Source organism: Melanostigma gelatinosum (genome assembly GCF_949748355.1).
Source record: "Melanostigma gelatinosum genome assembly, chromosome: 13".
Taxonomy (NCBI): Eukaryota; Metazoa; Chordata; class Actinopteri; order Perciformes; family Zoarcidae; genus Melanostigma; species Melanostigma gelatinosum.
In genome coordinates this window covers 26,127,266-26,146,129 of record NC_136646.1, presented here as the reverse complement: position 1 = coordinate 26,146,129, position 18,864 = coordinate 26,127,266, and the positions used below count along the sequence as shown (strand labels likewise).

Sequence of the window (18,864 nt, the reverse complement as noted above, 5' to 3'; positions counted from 1 at the left end):
ACAAGTTATATCTTGTTTCTACGAGTTATATCTTGTTTATAAAAGTTATATCTTGTTTCTACAAGTTATATCTTGTTTCTACAAGTTATATAATGTTTCTACAAGTTATATCTTCTGTCTACAAGTTATATAATGTTTCTACAAGTTATATCTTGTTTCTACAAGTTATATCTTCTGTCTACAAGTTATATCTTGTTTCTACAAGTTATATCTTCTGTCTACAAGTTATATAATGTTTCTACAAGTTATATCTTCTTTCTACAAGTTATATAATGTTTCTACAAGTTATATCTTGTTTCTACAAGTTATATATTGTTTCTACAAGTTATATCTTGTTTCAACAAGTTACATCTTGTTTCTACAAGTTATATCTTGTTTCTCCAAGTTATATATTGTTTCTACAAGTTACATCTTGTCTCTACAAGTTATATCTCGTTTCTACAAGTTATATCTTGCTTCTACAAGTTATATCTTCTTTCTACAAGTTATATCTTCTTTCTACAAGTTATATAATGTTTCTACAAGTCGCATCTTGTTTCTACAAGTTATATCTTCTTTCTACAAGTTATATATTGTTTCTACAAGTTATATCTTCTTTCTACAAGTTATATGTTGTTACTACAAGTTATATAATGTTTCTACAAGTCACATCTTGTTTTTATATCTTGTTTCTACAAGTCACATCTTGTTTCTACAAGTTATATCTTGTTTCTACAAGTAATATATTGTTTCCACAAGTTATATCTTGTTTCTACAAGTCATATATTGTTTCTACAAGTTATATCTTGTTTCTACAAGTTACATCTTGTTTCTACAAGTTATATCTTCTTTCTACAAGTTATATCTCGTTTCTACAAGTTATATCTTCTTTCTACAAGTTATATCTTCTTTCTACAAGTTATATAATGTCTCTACAAGTTATATCTTGTTTCTACAAGTTATATATTGTTTCTACAAGATACATATTGTTTCTACAAGTCACATCTTGTTTCTACAAGTTATTATTTTGTTTGTACAATTGTTATCTTGTTTGCTACAAGTCGTATCTAGTTTCTACAAGTCACATCTTGTTTCTACAAGTTATATCTTGTTTCTAGAAGTTATATCTTGTTTCTACAAGTAATATATTGTTTCCACAAGTTATATCTTGTTTCTACAAGTCATATCTTGTTTCTACAAGTTATATCTTCTTTCTACAAGTCATATATTGTTTCTACAAGTTATATCTTGTTTCTAGAAGTTACATCTTGTTTCTACAAGTTATATCATCTTTCTACAAGTTATATCTCGTTTCTACAAGTTATATCTCGTTTCTACAAGTTATATCTTCTTTCTACAAGTTATATCTTGTTTCTACAAGTTATATATTGTTTCTACAAGATACATATTGTTTCTACAAGTCACATCTTGTTTCTACAAGTTATTATTTTGTTTGTACAATTGTTATCTTGTTTGCTACAAGTCGTATCTAGTTTCTACAAGTCACATATTGTCAATACAAGTTATATCTTCTTTCTATAAGTCGTATCATCTCGCCGACCAGATACTGTGTGTGGAGCGGACCTACCCGGACTCTCCAGTTATTGTCCTTGGTGACTTTAACAAAGGAAACCTCAGCCATAAACTCCCTAAATACCGTCAGTTTATTAAATGCCCTACCAGAGAGGAGAACATTCTGGACCACTGCTACACCACAATCAGCGGGGCATATCACGCCGTCCCTCGGGCTGCACTGGGACTCTCTGACCACGTCATGGTCCATCTGATTCCCTCATACAGGCAGAAACTCAAGCTGTGTAAACCTGTGGTGAGGAAATTCAAGAAGTGGACCAGTGAGGCTCTAGAGGATCTTTGGCCGTGTTTGGACAGTACAGACTGGGATGTCTTCAGGACTGCTACCAACAGTCTGGATGAGTACACAGAGGCTGTAACTTCATATATCAGCTTCTGTGAGGACAGCTGTATTCCAACAAGCACCAGGGTGAGTTACAACAACGACAAACCCTGGTTCACAGCAGAACTCAGGAAGCTAAGGCTGCAGAAAGATCAGGCCTTTAAGAGTGGGGACAAGGACTTGTACAAAGAGTCGAAATACAGGTTTAGCAAGGCAGTGAGAGATGCTAAACAACTGTACTCTGAGAAACTGCAACATCAGCTCTCAGCCAACGACTCTGCTTCTGCCTGGAGAGGTCTCAGTCAGATCACCAACTACAAGCCCAAAACCCCCCCACTCCATGAACGACCTCCGCCTGGCAGACGAGCTGAGTGAGCACTACTGCCGCTTTGAAAGACAATGGGACAGTCCTGACTCCATCCCCACAGCTCCATCAACCATCACCAGTCCACCAGCCCCCCTCCCCCAGCTCAGCAGGGGCCCATGCCTCTGTACCACCCATTCCAGCGCCCCCCCCCCCACCCCCAGTGACGACTCTCTCTATTCAGGAGAGTGATGTAAACAGGCTCTTTAAAAAACAGAATCCCCGCAAAGCAGCCGGCCCAGACTTGATCTCCCCCTCCACCCTGAAGTATTGTGCTGACCAGCTGTCTCCGGTGTTTACAGACATTTTCAACACCTCCCTGGAGACATGCCACAAACCAGCATGCTTCAAGGCCTCCACCATCATCCCTGTCCCTAAAAAACCAAGGATCACAGGACTCAATGACTACAGGCCCGTCGCCCTGACCTCTGTGGTCATGAAGTCTTTTGAGCGCCTCGTCCTGTCCCACCTAAAAACCCTCACCAACCCACTCCTGGACCCCCTGAAGTTCGCCTATAGAGCCAACAGATCTGTAGATGACACAGTCAACATGGCCCTTCACTTCATCCTCCAGCATCTGGACTCCCCAGGAAGCTGGGAAAGCACGTCTCATCCTCCAGGACCATCAGCACCGGCTCCCCCCAAGGCTGCGTTCTTTCCCCTCTGCTCTTCTCCCCGTACACCAACAGCTGCACCTCCAGTCACCAGTCCGTCAAGCTCCTGAAGTTTGCGGATGACACCACCCTCATTGGACTCATCTCTGGTGGGGATGAGTCCGCCTACAGGTGGGAGACTGACCATCTGGTGACCTGGTGCGGTCTGAACAACCTAGAGGTCAACGCTCTAAAGACAGTGGAGATGGTTGTGGATTTCAGGAAGAACGCAGCCCCACCAGCCCCCATCACTCTGTGTGACTCCCTCTATCTCCCTGTGTGACTCCCTCTATCTCTCTGTGTGACTCCCTCTATCTCTCTGTGTGACTCCCTCTATCTCTCTGTGTGACTCCCTCTATCTCTCTGTGTGACTCCCTCTATCTCCCTGTGTGACTCCCTCTATCTCTCTGTGTGACTCCCTCTATCTCTCTGTGTGACTCCCTCTATCTCTCTGTGTGACTCCCTCTATCTCTCTGTGTGACTCCCTCTATCTCCCTGTGTGACTCCCCCGTTGACGTGGTGGAGTCCTTCCTCTTCCTGAGCTCCATCATATCTCAGGACCTCAAGTAGGAGCTGAACATCAGCTCCATCACCAAGAAGGCTCAGCAGAGGATGTACTTCCTGAGGCAGCTGAAGAAGTTCAACCTGCCAAAGACAATGATGGTGCATTTCTACAGAGCCATCATTGAGTCCATCCTCTGCTCCTCCATCACCGTCTGGTACGCTGCAGCCACAGCCAAGGACAAGGACAGACTGCAGCGCATCATTCACTCTGCTGAGAGGTGATCGGCTGCAATCTGCCGTCCCTCCAGGACTTGTTCACTTTAAGAACCCTGAAGCGAGCAAGAAGGATTGTATCTGACCCCTCCCACCCTGGACATGACCTGTTGGTGCCCCTTCCATCTGGTAGGAGGCTGAGGTCCATCAGGACCAAGACCTCACGACACACGAACAGTTTCTTCCCGTCGGCAGTCGGGCTCATTAACAGAGCCCGGGACCCCCACTGACTCTGTCCTCCCCAGGACAAAGTCCCACCGGTCACTCCCGCACATCCGTCTATCACACTGGACACTTTCACACGACACCGCTTGTGCACTCGACTTCACTTTATTTTATATTTCACTTTATCTTATATTTCACTTTATTATATTTTACTTTATCTTATATTTTCTGTCAATTTAATTTGTTCTACTTTGCATTGTTGCTCGTTGTTGATTGTTGTTAAATGTTACGCACCTCCCGTCATGTCAAATTCCTTGTTTGTTCAACATACAATGACAATAAACGGTTTCTGATTCTGATTCTGATTCTGATCATGTGTCTACAAATCACATATTGTTTCTACAAGTCACATATTGTGTCACATATTGTTAAATCTATCAAACACTGGATCTGATCAATAACTACTTCCTTTCTTGGTCCTTCAGGAGTCGGCTCTCAGTGAGGAGTTCTCTCCTCCTCTTCCTCACATCTCCTCCTCTCCTCCTGTTGACTCCTCTTCCTCCAGATCCTCCCACCCGTACCACACACTGTCCCAGTCCTCTGATGAGGTAACACACACACGGTTACCATGGTGACAGGGTATTATGGTCTGTAAGATACAGCAGGAGGTGCATCAGAGTGAAAACTCTTCTTTCTCTTCCTCCTTATCCTCCTCTTCCTCTTCCTCTTCCTCCTCCTTCTCCTCCTCAGCCCTTTGAGGACTCTTCCTGTCTCGTGTCGTCATGGACGACCCAGCAGGTCTCTCATTGGCTGAGAGGACTCCACATGGAGCAATACGTCCCAGAATTCAGTGCAAGAGACGTAGACGGACAACAGCTGCTGCAGATGGATGGCAACAAGCTGAAGGTGAAGAAGACTTATTCTACAATTATGACTCATTGTCTCACTATATATTTATTCATATTGGTATGAAGTGTGAGACCTGTCTCATATTTAGTGTTTGATATAAACATCAGAGTGAGACCTCTGTCTCATATATAGTGTTTGATATAAACATCAGAGTGAGACCTCTGTCTCATATTTAGTGTTTGATATAGACATCAGAGTGAGACCTCTGTCTCATATTTAGTGTTTGATATAAAAATCAGAGTGAGACCTCTGTCTCATATTTAGTGTTTGATATAAACATCAGAGTGAGACCTCTGTCTCATATTTAGTGTTTGATATAAACATGAGAGTGAGACCTCTGTCTCATATTTAGTGTTTGATATAAACATCAGAGTGAGACCTCTGTCTCATATTTAGTGTTTGATATAAAAATCAGAGTGAGACCTCTGTCTCATATTTAGTGTTTGATATAAACATCAGAGTGAGACCTCTGTCTCATATTTAGTGTTTGATATAAACATGAGAGTGAGACCTCTGTCTCATATTTAGTGTTTGATATAAAAATCTGCGTGAGACCTCTGTCTCATATTTAGTGTTTGATATAAACATCAGAGTGAGACCTCTGTCTCATATTTAGTGTTTGATATAAACATCAGAGTGAGACCTCTGTCTCATATTTAGTGTTTGATATAAACATCAGAGCGGGACCTCTGTCTCATATTTAGTGTTTGATATAAAAATCAGAGTGAGACCTCTGTCCTCGTCCCTCAGGCTCTCGGTGTCCTCAGTTCTTCAGATCGCAGCGTTTTCAAGCGTCGCATCAAAGATCTTCACTCTGCAGCCGAGAAAGAAAGAAAAGCTCTGAGACAGAAACAGAAGCAACGAAGAAGAGACAACGAATACCACAGGAACTGACCTCCACCACCAGAGGGAGACAGAGGGCAAACAGACAGTCAGACAGACAGACAGTCTCTGTGGGTCTCAGTGTCCTCCTGGATTGTGTACAAAAGACAGAGTGGACATTGGGTCGGTGTCTCTACGGTGTCCCTGAAGGACAACCATAAGTCAGTTTGTTTTTTTGATCAAATTCATCATTTTAAATTTAAAGTTGAATCTCTGAAGAGCAGGGTCTGCATTAAGCACGCCCATTTGACAACTCCCTCTCCTGGGGCGGGGTTATAGTCTGTGACGTCACTTCCTGGAGGCGGGGCCTGATAGTCTTCTAGCTGGAAGAAGCTGGTTGAAATGTTTTGAAAGACAAAAGTTGTTCCTGCAAAAGAAGAAGAAACATCTGGAGGTGATTTAGTGATAAAAGAAGTGAAGAAGAATGAATCAGAACATCACTAAACCTTCAAATCATTTCAATAAATACATCTGTGAGAAACGTTTTGCAGTTTTCTTTTCCAGAAAACTCCAGAAAACATGAGTGATGAAGAGTTATAATAATCCAAATCAGAACCAGAACCGTTTATTGCAGAGGTATGTTGCACATACAAGGAATTTGACATGACGGGTGGTGCATATCATTAAACAATCAACAACAATCAACACAGTGCAAAAAGTAGAAACATATAAAAATTGACAGTAAAATATGAAATGCAGTGAAATATAAAATAAAGTGCAGAGGATGGACTCAATGATGGCTCTGTAGAAATGCACCATCATTGTCTTTGGCAGGTTGAACTTCTTCAGCTGCCTCAGGAAGTACATCCTCTGCTGAGCCTTCTTGGTGATGGAGCTGATGTTCAGCTCCTACTTGAGGTCCTGAGATATGATGGAGCTCAGGAAGAGGAAGGACTCCACCACGTCAACGGGGGAGTCACACAGGGAGATAGAGGGAGTCACACAGAGAGATAGAGGGAGTCACACAGGGAGATAGAGGGAGTCACACAGAGAGATAGAGGGAGTCACACAGAGAGATAGAGGGAGTCACACAGAGAGATAGAGGGAGTCACACAGAGAGATAGAGGGAGTCACACAGAGAGATAGAGGGAGTCACACAGAGTGATAGAGGGAGTCACACAGAGAGATAGAGGGAGTCACACAGAGTGATAGAGGGAGTCACACAGAGAGATAGAGGGAGTCACACAGAGAGATAGAGGGAGTCACACAGAGTGATAGAGGGAGTCACACAGAGAGATAGAGGGAGTCACACAGGGTGATAGAGGGAGTCACACAGAGAGATAGAGGGAGTCACACAGAGAGATAGAGGGAGTCACACAGGGAGATAGAGGGAGTCACACAGGGAGATAGAGGGAGTCACACAGAGAGATAGAGGGAGTCACACAGAGAGATAGAGGGAGTCACACAGAGAGATAGAGGGAGTCACACAGAGTGATAGAGGGAGTCACACAGAGAGATAGAGGGAGTCACACAGAGAGATAGAGGGAGTCACACAGAGAGATAGAGGGAGTCACACAGAGAGATAGAGGGAGTCACACAGAGAGATAGAGGGAGTCACACAGAGTGATAGAGGGAGTCACACAGAGAGATAGAGGGAGTCACACAGAGAGATAGAGGGAGTCACACAGAGTGATAGAGGGAGTCACACAGAGAGATAGAGGGAGTCACACAGAGAGATAGAGGGAGTCACACAGAGAGATAGAGGGAGTCACACAGAGTGATAGAGGGAGTCACACAGAGAGATAGAGGGAGTCACACAGAGTGATAGAGGGAGTCACACAGAGAGATAGAGGGAGTCACACAGAGAGATAGAGGGAGTCACACAGAGTGATAGAGGGAGTCACACAGAGTGATAGAGGGAGTCACACAGAGTGATAGAGGGAGTCACACAGAGTGATAGAGGGAGTCACACAGAGTGATAGAGGGAGTCACACAGAGAGATAGAGGGAGTCACACAGAGAGATAGAGGGAGTCACACAGAGAGATAGAGGGAGTCACACAGAGTGATAGAGGGAGTCACACAGAGTGATAGAGGGAGTCACACAGAGTGATAGAGGGAGTCACACAGAGTGATAGAGGGAGTCACACAGAGTGATAGAGGGAGTGCAGGTATGGCTGCATTCTTCTGCAGGGTTATTAGTGATATATATACACGGTTATTCGTGGTAATGTATAGAGTTATTGGTGAAATATACAGGGTTATTAGTGCCATGTATAAGATAATCCTTTATTAGTCCCTCAGTGGGGAAATTGCAGGATTACAGCAGCATTGCTCACAGTAAATAAAAATAAAAGATAAAAATCAAGTAATATTACTAAACGAAACAGTAAACAGTAAAACAGTAATAAAATAGGACAGTAAAGAAGAGTATTAAATATTAAATATACCAGCATATGCAGAATATACAGACGGAATAAAAAATATTAGAAAATACTTAAATGTATTGGATATTGCACCAGGTGAATGAATTAAAGTGTTAAAGTGATCAGAAGTGTTCAAAGTGTTCGTGTTCAAGTGTTCGTGGTCCACCGAGAGCAGTTTGTTGTGCAGCCTGACAGCAGCGTGGAGGAAGGACTCGCGGTACCGCTCCCTCAGACACTGGGGGTGAATCAGCCGGTGACTGAAGGAGCTGTGCAGAGCTGCCACAGTGTCCTGCATGGGGTGGGAGGCGTGGCTCATCAGGGATGAGAGCTTCGCCATCATCCTCCTGTCTCCCACCACCTCCACAGTATCCAGTGGACATCCCAGCACGCTGCTGGCCTTCCTCACCAGTTTGTCCAGTCTCCTCCTGTCAGCTGCCGCGATGCTGCTGCTCCAGAAGACCACTCCATAGAAGATGGCTGATGCCACCACGGAGTCGAAGAAGGTCTTCAGGAGTGCTCCCTGCACCCCAAAAGACCTCAGTCTCCTCAGCAGAAAGAGTCTGCGCTGTCCTTTTTTATAAAGACCCGAACTGGTCGGGTCTGGACTGGACTGGACTGGTCAGTCCAGTCCAGTTTATTGTTCAAGTGAACACCCAGGTACTTATACGACTTCACGACCTCAATGTCCAGTCCCTGGATGCTCACCGGTGTCGGAGGAGGGCGTTTGTGTCGGAGGAAGTCCACCACCAGCTCCTTGGTCTTGCTGGAGTTGATGTGGAGGCGGTTCCGCTGGCACCACCCTAAAGAGTCCTGGTTTAGTTCCCTGTATTCTCTGTCGTCATCGGCGGAGATGAGGCTGACGATTGCAGAGTCGTCAGAGAACTTTTGCAGGTGGCAGTTGGCAGAGTTGTGTTTGAAGTCCGAGGTGTAAATGGAGAAGAGGAATGGATCCAGAACGGTTCCCTGTGGGGCCCCTGTGCTGCAGGACACCCGATCTGACTCACACTCTCGTATCCGCACATACTGTGGACGGTTGGTGAGGTAGTCCAGGATCCATGCAGTGTAGAGTTATTAGTGATATATATATACAGGGTTATTAGTGCCATTTATAGGGTTATTAGAGATACATATGCATGCTTATTAGTGCCATGTATAGAGTTATTAGTGATAAATATGCAGGGTTATTAGTGCCATGTAAAGGGTTATTAGTGATAAATATACAGGGTTATTAGTGATATATACAGGGTTATTAGTGCCATGTATAGAGTTATTGGTGATAAATATGCAGGCTTATTAGTGCCATGTATAGAGTTATTAGTGATAAATATACAGGGTTATTCGTGCCATGTATAGTTATTAGTGTTTATATACAGGGTTATTAGTGCCATGTATAGAGTTATTAGTGATAAATATACAGGGTTATTCGTGCCATGTATAGTTATTAGTGTTTATATACAGGGTTATTAGTGCCATGTATAGAGTTGTTGGTGATACATATACAGGGTTATTAGTGCCATGTATAGAGTTATTAGTCATAAATATACAGGGATATTAGTGCCATGTATAGGGTTATTAGTGATATACATACAGGGTTATTAGTGCCATGTATAGAGTTATTCGTCACATATATACAGGGTTATTAGTGCCATGTATAGGGTTATTAGTGATATACATACAGGGTTATTAGTGCCATGTATAGGGTTATTAGTGATAAATATACAGGGTTATTAGTGCCATGTATAGAGTTATTAGTCACATATATACAGGGTTATTAGTGCCATGTATAGGGTTATTAGTGATAAATATACAGGGATATTAGTGCCATGTATAGGGTTATTAGTGGTAGATATACAGGGTTACAGCATTGAGCTCCAGGTTCAGACCGCACCAGGTCACCAGATGGTCAGTCTCCCACCTGTAGGCGGACTCATCCCCACCAGAGATGAGTCCAATGAGGGTGGTGTCATCCGCGGACTTCAGGAGCTTGACGGACTGGTGACTGGAGGTGCAGCTGTTGGTGTACGGGGAGAAGAGCAGAGGGGAAAGAACGCAGCCTTGGGGAGAACCGGTGCTGATGGTCCTGGAGGATGAGACGTGCTTTCCCAGCTTCACGCACTGCTTCCTGTCAGACAGGAAGTCTGTGATCCACTTGCAGGTGGAGTCGGGCACCTGCAGCTGGGAGAGCTTATCATGCAGCAGAGACGGGATGATGGTGTTGAAGGCAGAGCTGAAGTCCACAAACAGGATCCTGGCGTAGGTTCCTGGGGAGTCCAGACGCTGGAGGATGAAGTGAAGGGCCAAGTTGACTGCATCATCTACAGACCTGTTGGCTCTGTAGGCGAACTTCAGGGGGTCCAGGAGTGGGTCGGTGAGGGTTTTTAGATGGGACAGGACAAGGCGCTCAAAAGACTCAATGACCTCAGAGGTCAGGGCGACGGGCCTGTGGTCATTGAGTCCTGTGATCCTTGTTTTTTAGGGACAGGGATGATGGTGGAGGCCTTGAAGCAGGCTGGTATGTGGCATGTCTCCAGGGAGGTGTTGAAAATGTCTGTAAACACCGTAATTGTAAACACATAATTATTATTAATACTGAATTAATACTAGCCAGCTCTGGAGATTTACTAGCTAGCTAGCTCGTAAAAAACAGTTCTTTCAGTTATTTCAATCAGAAAACAGTAAATTGACTTCCTGTTTCCAGTCACATGATTTCTGCATAAACAGGTGATGTCGTCTCTATTGAAGCTTAAGCGAGCGAAGCTGAATGGAACGCACCCCAAGACGAACAAACAAACAACAATATTTAGAAAACAGTGTTTATTATCATTGAAACAAACAAAGGCTTCTGATTGGCTGTTAGAATCTCATTATAAAAGTTAATTAAAAGACGACAACCCAGAGTCAATAAAATCGGTTTCTTCATCAAACAATTAACTAAACACAGTAAATATATCAAACACACCTGAACACGATACAAAGACAATACACCCAACATGACATCCTCGCTGCTCTGACATCATAAAATAATTTAAATATCTAAAACAGAAACAGTCAAAAGTAAAATAAATATTTCATCATAAATAACAAATAAATATATTATGATAAATAACCTGATATGAGTCATTTTCATCCAAACCTCGTAAGTATGAGCTGAGAAATATTAATAAATATTAATACATATAATTAATTATCAATGAATATTAATATATATTAATGGGTATTAATACATATCATTAATATCAAGAAATATTAATGTCAATATAAATATACAGAAACATTTAAAATAAAGAGGAGCAGCTCTGACCATTTCCTGTAGCTGTTTCACAATAAAAGCCTCCATATGATAGAGAAGCTTTTAAATTCTGTCAAAATAATTCGGATGATCGGTTATTGATTAGTGTAAATGTTATTGATTATTGGTTGTTGTCATTAGGTCAGAAAACAAAAAGTAAAATTTTGTGAAACATTTTGTTTTAAATCATCTCGAACAATAAACGGATCATCAGAGTTGCTACCGATCACTTTGCTGTTGATTGATTACGGATTATCGATCGATCGGTGACTCGTGTTCTAGTCTCCAGACGTGCGTGTTCGCTGCAAGCTGAACGAGAACCTGAAGACAGACGGACGGGTTCAGACCTGCAGACCTCAGATCAGATTGTTGATCTCTTCATTCCTGAACAGTCACATTCCTCCGACTCACGAAGCTCCAGCTGCTGATCTCAAGATCCTTCACAATAATACGCCCTCGGTTTGAAACAGAGACATCAGCAAATAAATCTCAGGAACGTCTCAAACATGATCTCTGCAGAAAGAGTTTCTCAGAGACATGTTTCCTCTCTCAAGCCGTTTCTGTTTTGGATGTCCTTCCTTCCTTCCTTCCTTTCAATGTGGTTCTGAGATGAAGGGCTGATGTTTGATGAGCGTATTAATATTAACAAACGAGAGTCTTTGTATGAACTGTTTCTTTTAAGAACTCCTTCACAAAATATCTCCCATGATGCACTGGAACATAAAGGTCACTACCTTTAGGCGCCTCGTTCCCAAGTTCTCCCGATGGGCGGGGCTAGTGTGCACCTGCAGGGCGGGGCTAGTGTGCACCTGCAGGGCGGGGCCTGTAGGTGGCGACGGCTCTCAGGCTGCGGATCAGGTCGTGACAGAAGGAGCGGAGCTGAGTCAGCGTCAGGTGAGCCGCTACCTGCACCCCGTAGTTACCATGGAGACGGGAAGCCAGGTCCAGGTCCAGGTTCTGGTTCTGGTTTTGGTTCTGATCTGCCTCGACGACGCCGAGCTGAAACGCCTCCTTCATCTGAAGCACAGAAACACAGAGCTTACAACATCAGACATGTGATGAGGTCGTGTGATGAGGTCGTGTGATGAGGTCGTGTGATGAGGTCCTGTGATGAGGTCGTGTGATGAGGTCGTGTGATGAGGTCCTGTGATGAGGTCCTATGATGAGGTCGTGTGATGAGGTTGTGTGATGAGGTCCTGTGATGAGGTCGTGTGATGAGGTCCTGTGATGAGGTCGTGTGATGAGGTCGTGTGATGAGGTCGTGTGATGAGGTCGTGTGATGAGGTCGTGTGATGAGGTCCTGTGATGAGGTCGTGTGATGAGGTTGTGTGATGAGGTCCTGTGATGAGGTCGTGTGATGAGGTCCTGTGATGAGGTCGTGTGATGAGGTCCTGTGATGAGGTCGTGTGATGAGGTCGTGTGATGAGGTCGTGTGATGAGGTCCTGTGATGAGGTCGTGTGATGAGGTCCTGTGATGAGGTCGTGTGATGAGGTCGTGTGATGAGGTCCTGTGATGAGGTCCTGTGATGAGGTCGTGTGATGAGGTCCTGTGATGAGGTCCTGTGATGAGGTCGTGTGATGAGGTCGTGTGATGAGGTCGTGTGATGAGGTCGTGTGATGAGGTCGTGTGATGAGGTCGTGTGATGAGGTCGTGTGATGAGGTCGTGTGATGAGGTCGTGTGATGAGGTCGTGTGATGAGGTCGTGTGATGAGGTCGTGTGATGAGGTCCTGTGATGAGGTCCTGTGATGAGGTCGTGTGATGAGGTCCTGTGATGAGGTCGTGTGATGAGGTCGTGTGATGAGGTCCTGTGATGAGGTCGTGTGATGAGGTCCTGTGATGAGGTCGTGTGATGAGGTCGTGTGATGAGGTCGTGTGATGAGGTCCTGTGATGAGGTCCTGTGATGAGGTCGTGTGATGAGGTCCTGTGATGAGGTCGTGTGATGAGGTCCTGTGATGAGGTCGTGTGATGAGGTCGTGTGATGAGGTCGTGTGATGAGGTCGTGTGATGAGGTCGTGTGATGAGGTCCTGTGATGAGGTCCTGTGATGAGGTCGTGTGATGAGGTCGTGTGATGAGGTCCTGTGATGAGGTCGTGTGATGAGGTCCTGTGATGAGGTCGTGTGATGAGGTCGTGTGATGAGGTCGTGTGATGAGGTCACCTTGGTGATGTGGGTCTGCAGGTCTCTCAGGTCGGCCTGCAGGCCACTCAGTCCGCTCAGGCGACCAGATAAAACTTCCAAAATCATTTGGTACAACCGGCTGCCGGCTGACATGCGGCTCACACAGACGTCCTGCAGGAGGAGACACACACACATTATGTTCTGTTCATTCTACCACAAGAACCTCTGAAGGGCTTAAAGGAACCTGAAGAACCTCAGACTGACCAGCGTGAAGCTTTCCGACAGCTGTTTGAGGACAGGGGCGGGGGGGATGCCCAGTGATGTCACCATCATCTGCAGGTTAGCTGTGTGGGCGGAGTCAAGGGTCAAACCCTGAGGACACCAGGAATAAGTTATCGACACATGAAGAACAATAACAACCAATAGTCGAGCCGCAGCAGTCAATCACAGGCCTCCTTTACCTCGATGGTGACGGTGGCGGCGTGCGCGGCAGGAACGTCTCTCAGGATTTTCTCCACCAGCGTCTTCGCTCGCTCGGCCCCCTCAATGAGCGCCGATGGGTCGGACGGAGAGACGGGAGCTGATTGGATGAAATCTGCCAACAGGAAGCAGTGCAGCAGAGCAACTGGAGGGAGAACATCATCATCATCATCATTATTATGAATCAAACTGCTCACTGTATGGAGGTTAAACACTGCCGGCTAAATATTCAGTATGAAGGGCGAGAAAATGAATCAAAAGACGAACTTTAAAACTGACAGGATTTTAAGTTTAATAGTAATTAATGAATTAACAAATATCAAAAATCATAATTGATTCTTAACAGATCAGTTCTAATCCAGTGATACGTAGAAGTAATAAACAAATAACTTGCAACCCAACGACTGAAAACTGATTTATTAACTGTTAATAAAGTGATTAGCACCTTTCTGATCAACATGCAGAAAACAAATGTTGATCATATCACAAAAACAAATGCATTGTGGGTGAAGAATTAATGATCTACGCCTGGCAGACGAGCTGAATGAGTTCTACTGTCGCTTTGAAAGACAATGGGATAGTCCTGACCCCACCCCCCACAGCCTGACCCCACCCCCCACAGCCTGACCCCACCCCCCACAGCTCAGCAGGGGCCCATAGCCTCTGTACCATCCATCCCAGAAGTCTTTTGAGCGCCTTGTCCTGTCCCACCTAAAAACCCTCACTGACCCTCTCCTGGACCCCCTCTGACCCTCTCCTGGACCCCCTGCAGTTCGTCTACAGAGCCAACAGATCTGTAGACGACATCTCTCTGTGTGACTCCCTCTATCACTCTGTGTGACTCCCTCTATCACTCTGTGTGACTCCCTCTATCTCTCTGTGTGACTCCCTCTATCACTCTGTGTGACTCCCTCTATCACTCTGTGTGACTCCCTCTATCACTCTGTGTGACTCCCTCTATCACTCTGTGTGACTCCCTCTATCACTCTGTGTGACTCCCTCTATCTCTCTGTGTGACTCCCTCTATCTCTCTGTGTGACTCCCTCTATCACTCTGTGTGACTCCCTCTATCACTCTGTGTGACTCCCTCTATCACTCTGTGTGACTCCCTCTATCACTCTGTGTGACTCCCTCTATCACTCTGTGTGACTCCCTCCATCACTCTGTGTGACTCCCTCTATCACTCTGTGTGACTCCCTCTATCACTCTGTGTGACTCCCTCTATCACTCTGTGTGACTCCCTCTATCACTCTGTGTGACTCCCTCTATCACTCTGTGTGACTCCCTCCATCACTCTGTGTGACTCCCTCTATCACTCTGTGTGACTCCCTCTATCACTCTGTGTGACTCCCTCTATCACTCTGTGTGACTCCCTCCATCACTCTGTGTGACTCCCTCTATCACTCTGTGTGACTCCCTCTATCACTCTGTGTGACTCCCTCTATCTCTCTGTGTGACTCCCTCTATCTCTCTGTGTGACTCCCTCTATCTCTCTGTGTGACTCCCTCTATCTCTCTGTGTGACTCCCTCTATCTCTCTGTGTGACTCCCTCTATCACTCTGTGTGACTCCCTCTATCTCTCTGTGTGACTCCCTCTATCTCTCTGTGTGACTCCCTCTATCTCTCTGTGTGACTCCCTCTATCACTCTGTGTGACTCCCTCTATCTCTCTGTGTGACTCCCTCTATCTCTCTGTGTGACTCCCTCTATCTCTCTGTGTGAATCCCTCTATCACTCTGTGTGACTCCCTCTATCTCTCTGTGTGACTCCCTCTATCTCTCTGTGTGACTCCCTCTATCTCTCTGTGTGACTCCCTCTATCTCTCTGTGTGAATCCCTCTATCACTCTGTGTGACTCCCTCTATCTCTCTGTGTGACTCCCTCTATCACCCTGTGTGACTCCCTCTATCTCCCTGTGTGACTCCCTCTATCTCTCTGTGTGACTCCCTCTATCTCTCTGTGTGACTCCCTCTATCTCCCTGTGTGACTCCCTCTATCTCCCTGTGTGACTCCCTCTATCTCCCTGTGTGACTCCCTCTATCTCTCTGTGTGACTCCCTCTATCTCTCTGTGTGACTCCCTCTATCTCCCTGTGTGACTCCCCCGTTGACGTGGTGGAGTCCTTCCTCTTCCTGAGCTCCATCATATCTCAGGACCTCAAGTAGGAGCTGAACATCAGCTCCATCACCAAGAAGGCTCAGCAGAGGATGTACTTCCTGAGGCAGCTGAAGAAGTTCAACCTGCCAAAGACAATGATGGTGCATTTCTACAGAGCCATCATTGAGTCCATCCTCACGACACATGAACAGTTTCTTCCCGTCTTCAGTCAGGCTCATTAACAAAGCACTAATAACCCGATACATGCCACTAATAGCCCTGTATATGTACCACTGATGACCCAATATATGACATTTATAACCCTGTATATGTAGCAGTAGTAACCCTATACTTTATCACTAATAACCCTGTATATATATCCACTAATAACTCTATATATACCACTAATAGCCCGATATATATAACACGAATAACCCTATACATGGCACTAATAACTCTATATATTACACTTATAGCCCTATATATAACACTAATAACCCTATACATGGCACTAATAACTCTATATATGACACTAATAACCCTATACATGGCACTAATAACTCTATATATGTCACTAATAGCTCTATATATAACACTAATAACCCTATACATGGCACTAATAACTCTATATATATCACTAATAACCCTATACATGGCACTAATAACTCTATATATATCACTAATAACCCTATACATAATACTAATAACCCTATACATGGCACTAATAACCCTATACATAACACTAATAACCCTATACATGGCACTAATAACTCTATATAACACGAATAACCCTATACATGGCACTAATAACTCTATATATGACACTAATAACCCTATACATGGCACTAATAACTCTATATATATCACTAATAACCCTATACATGGCACTAATAACTCTATATATACCACTAATAACCCTATACATAATACTAATAACCCTATACATGGCACTAATAACTCTATATATATCACTAATAAACCTATACATGGCACTAATAACTCTATATATAACACTAATAACCCTATACATAACACTAATAACACTATGCATGGCACTAATAACCCTATACATAACACTAATAACCCTATACATGGCACTAATAACTCTATATAACACGAATAACCCTATACATGGCACTAATAACTCTATATATTTCACTAATAACCCTATACATAACACTAATAACTCTATATATGACACTAATAACCCTATACATGGCACTAATAACTCTATATAACACGAATAACCCTATACATGGCACTAATAACTCTATATATTTCACTAATAACCCTATACATGGCACTAATAACTCTATTTATATCACTAATAACCCTATACATAATACTAATAACCCTATACATGGCACTAATAACTCTATATATTCACTAATAACCCTATACATGGCACTAATAACTCTATATATATCACTAATAACCCTATACATAATACTAATAACCCTATACATGGCACTAATAACCCTATACATAACACTAATAACCCTATACATGGCACTAATAACTCTATATATATCACTAATAACCCTATACATGGCACTAATAACTCTATATATACCACTAATAACCCTATACATAACACTAATAACCCTATACATGGCACTAATAACTCTATATATCACACTAATAACCCTATACATGGCACTAATAACCCTATACATAACACTAATAACCCTATACATGGCACTAATAACTCTATATATAACACTAATAACCCTATACATGGCACTAATAACTCTATATATAACACTAATAACCCTATACATAACACTAATAACCCTATACATGGCACTAATAACCCTATACATAACACTAATAACCCTATACATGGCACTAATAACTCTATATATATCACTAATAACCCTATACATGGCACTAATAACTCTATATATAACACTAATAACCCTATACATAACACTAATAACCCTATACATGGCACTAATAACCCTCCACACACAGATGTCTGATCAATAGGACTCTGTTCACTTTGATTAAATCATTCTTTCCTTCTGCTGATTTAAGCTTCTCTGCAGCTCTGACTGATAAAAGTTCATCCTCACCGATCGCGGAGTTCATGTCTGTCAGGGCGGCTGTCTCGGTTCTGGTCTCGGTCCTGGTCTCGGTCCTGGTCTCCGTCCTGGTCTCCGTCCGCCGTTCAACTCGTTAACGTCTCTTTCAGCTTCCATTTGAAGCAGTTTGGACTTTTTATCTTTGGGCTCGTGCGGAGTTTCCCGTTCTTCATGACGAAGAAACCCGAAGTGACGAAGCTGCTTGTTGCGTAACAACACACCGGGTTCCGAAGAGGACTCACCTGCAGCGGCAGCTACGTCACTCCTCACCTTTACGTCTCCATCAGATCCGGATCCGTTCATCGGTTTAGAGACTTTTAGAGGAAATAAAAGAGTCCGTTTGTCAAAACTATTATTGTCAAAACATTATTGTCAATATGATTATTATGAGTATTGTAATTATTGTTAAAGTCATTCTTATTATTCATATTATTAATAATAATAATAATTATCCATCCATCCATCCATCTTCCTCCTCTTATCCGGTTCGGGTGGCGGTGGCAGCAGGCTGACCCAGACCCCCCCCCCCCCCCCAACATGTTCAGCTCATTCTGGGGGACCCTGAGGCGTCCCCAGGCCAGCTGGGAGATGTAGTCCCTCCAGCGTGTTCTGGGTCTTCCCCGGGTCTCTTCCCAGTTGGACGTGCCCGGAAAACCTCCAGTGGGAGGCGTCCAGGAGGCATCCTGATTGGATGCTGAACCACCTCAGCTGACTGCTTTCCAGGTGAAGGAGTAGCGGCTCGACTCCAAGCTCCCTCCTGATGACCGAGCTCCTGACCCGATCTGACC

The 18,864-nt window shown here is 44.0% G+C and overlaps 2 protein-coding genes across 3 annotated transcripts in view; one reads left to right on the top strand and one right to left on the bottom strand.

The window, feature by feature from the left end:
- samd14 (sterile alpha motif domain containing 14) overlaps positions 1–6,032 on the top strand; it is a 17,126-nt gene extending 11,094 nt beyond the window's left edge. For both annotated transcript variants that reach the window (XM_079282027.1, XM_079282026.1), the window contains exons 9-11: positions 4,339–4,461; positions 4,604–4,759; positions 5,513–6,032. In XM_079282027.1, coding sequence (XP_079138153.1) covers positions 4,339–4,461; positions 4,604–4,759; positions 5,513–5,656 — 423 coding nt within the window. In that variant the 3' untranslated portion in view covers positions 5,657–6,032. The remainder of the gene's footprint in view (positions 1–4,338; positions 4,462–4,603; positions 4,760–5,512) is intronic.
- A 4,822-nt stretch (positions 6,033–10,854) lies between these two features.
- On the bottom strand, positions 10,855–18,276 carry LOC306787228 (granulocyte colony-stimulating factor-like). The gene is made up of 5 exons (XM_079282317.1): positions 18,068–18,276; positions 13,880–14,043; positions 13,683–13,790; positions 13,458–13,589; positions 10,855–12,314 (listed from the first exon to the last, which is right to left on the bottom strand). The coding sequence occupies exons 1-5, from the start codon at positions 18,081–18,083 to the stop codon at positions 12,096–12,098; spliced, it is 639 nt and encodes a 212-aa protein (XP_079138443.1). The 5' UTR covers positions 18,084–18,276; the 3' UTR covers positions 10,855–12,095.
- Between the last annotated feature and the right edge of the window lie 588 nt (positions 18,277–18,864).

Bases quoted from the DNA above. Each gene is read 5' to 3' on its own strand.
- LOC306787228 (XM_079282317.1), bottom strand. The intron at 13,590-13,682 runs GTCAGTCTGAGG...CTCCTCCTGCAG, and splicing joins TGTCGGAAAGCTTCACGCTG to GACGTCTGTGTGAGCCGCAT. The intron at 12,315-13,457 runs GTGACCTCATCA...TCTGTGCTTCAG, and splicing joins TGCAGACCCACATCACCAAG to ATGAAGGAGGCGTTTCAGCT.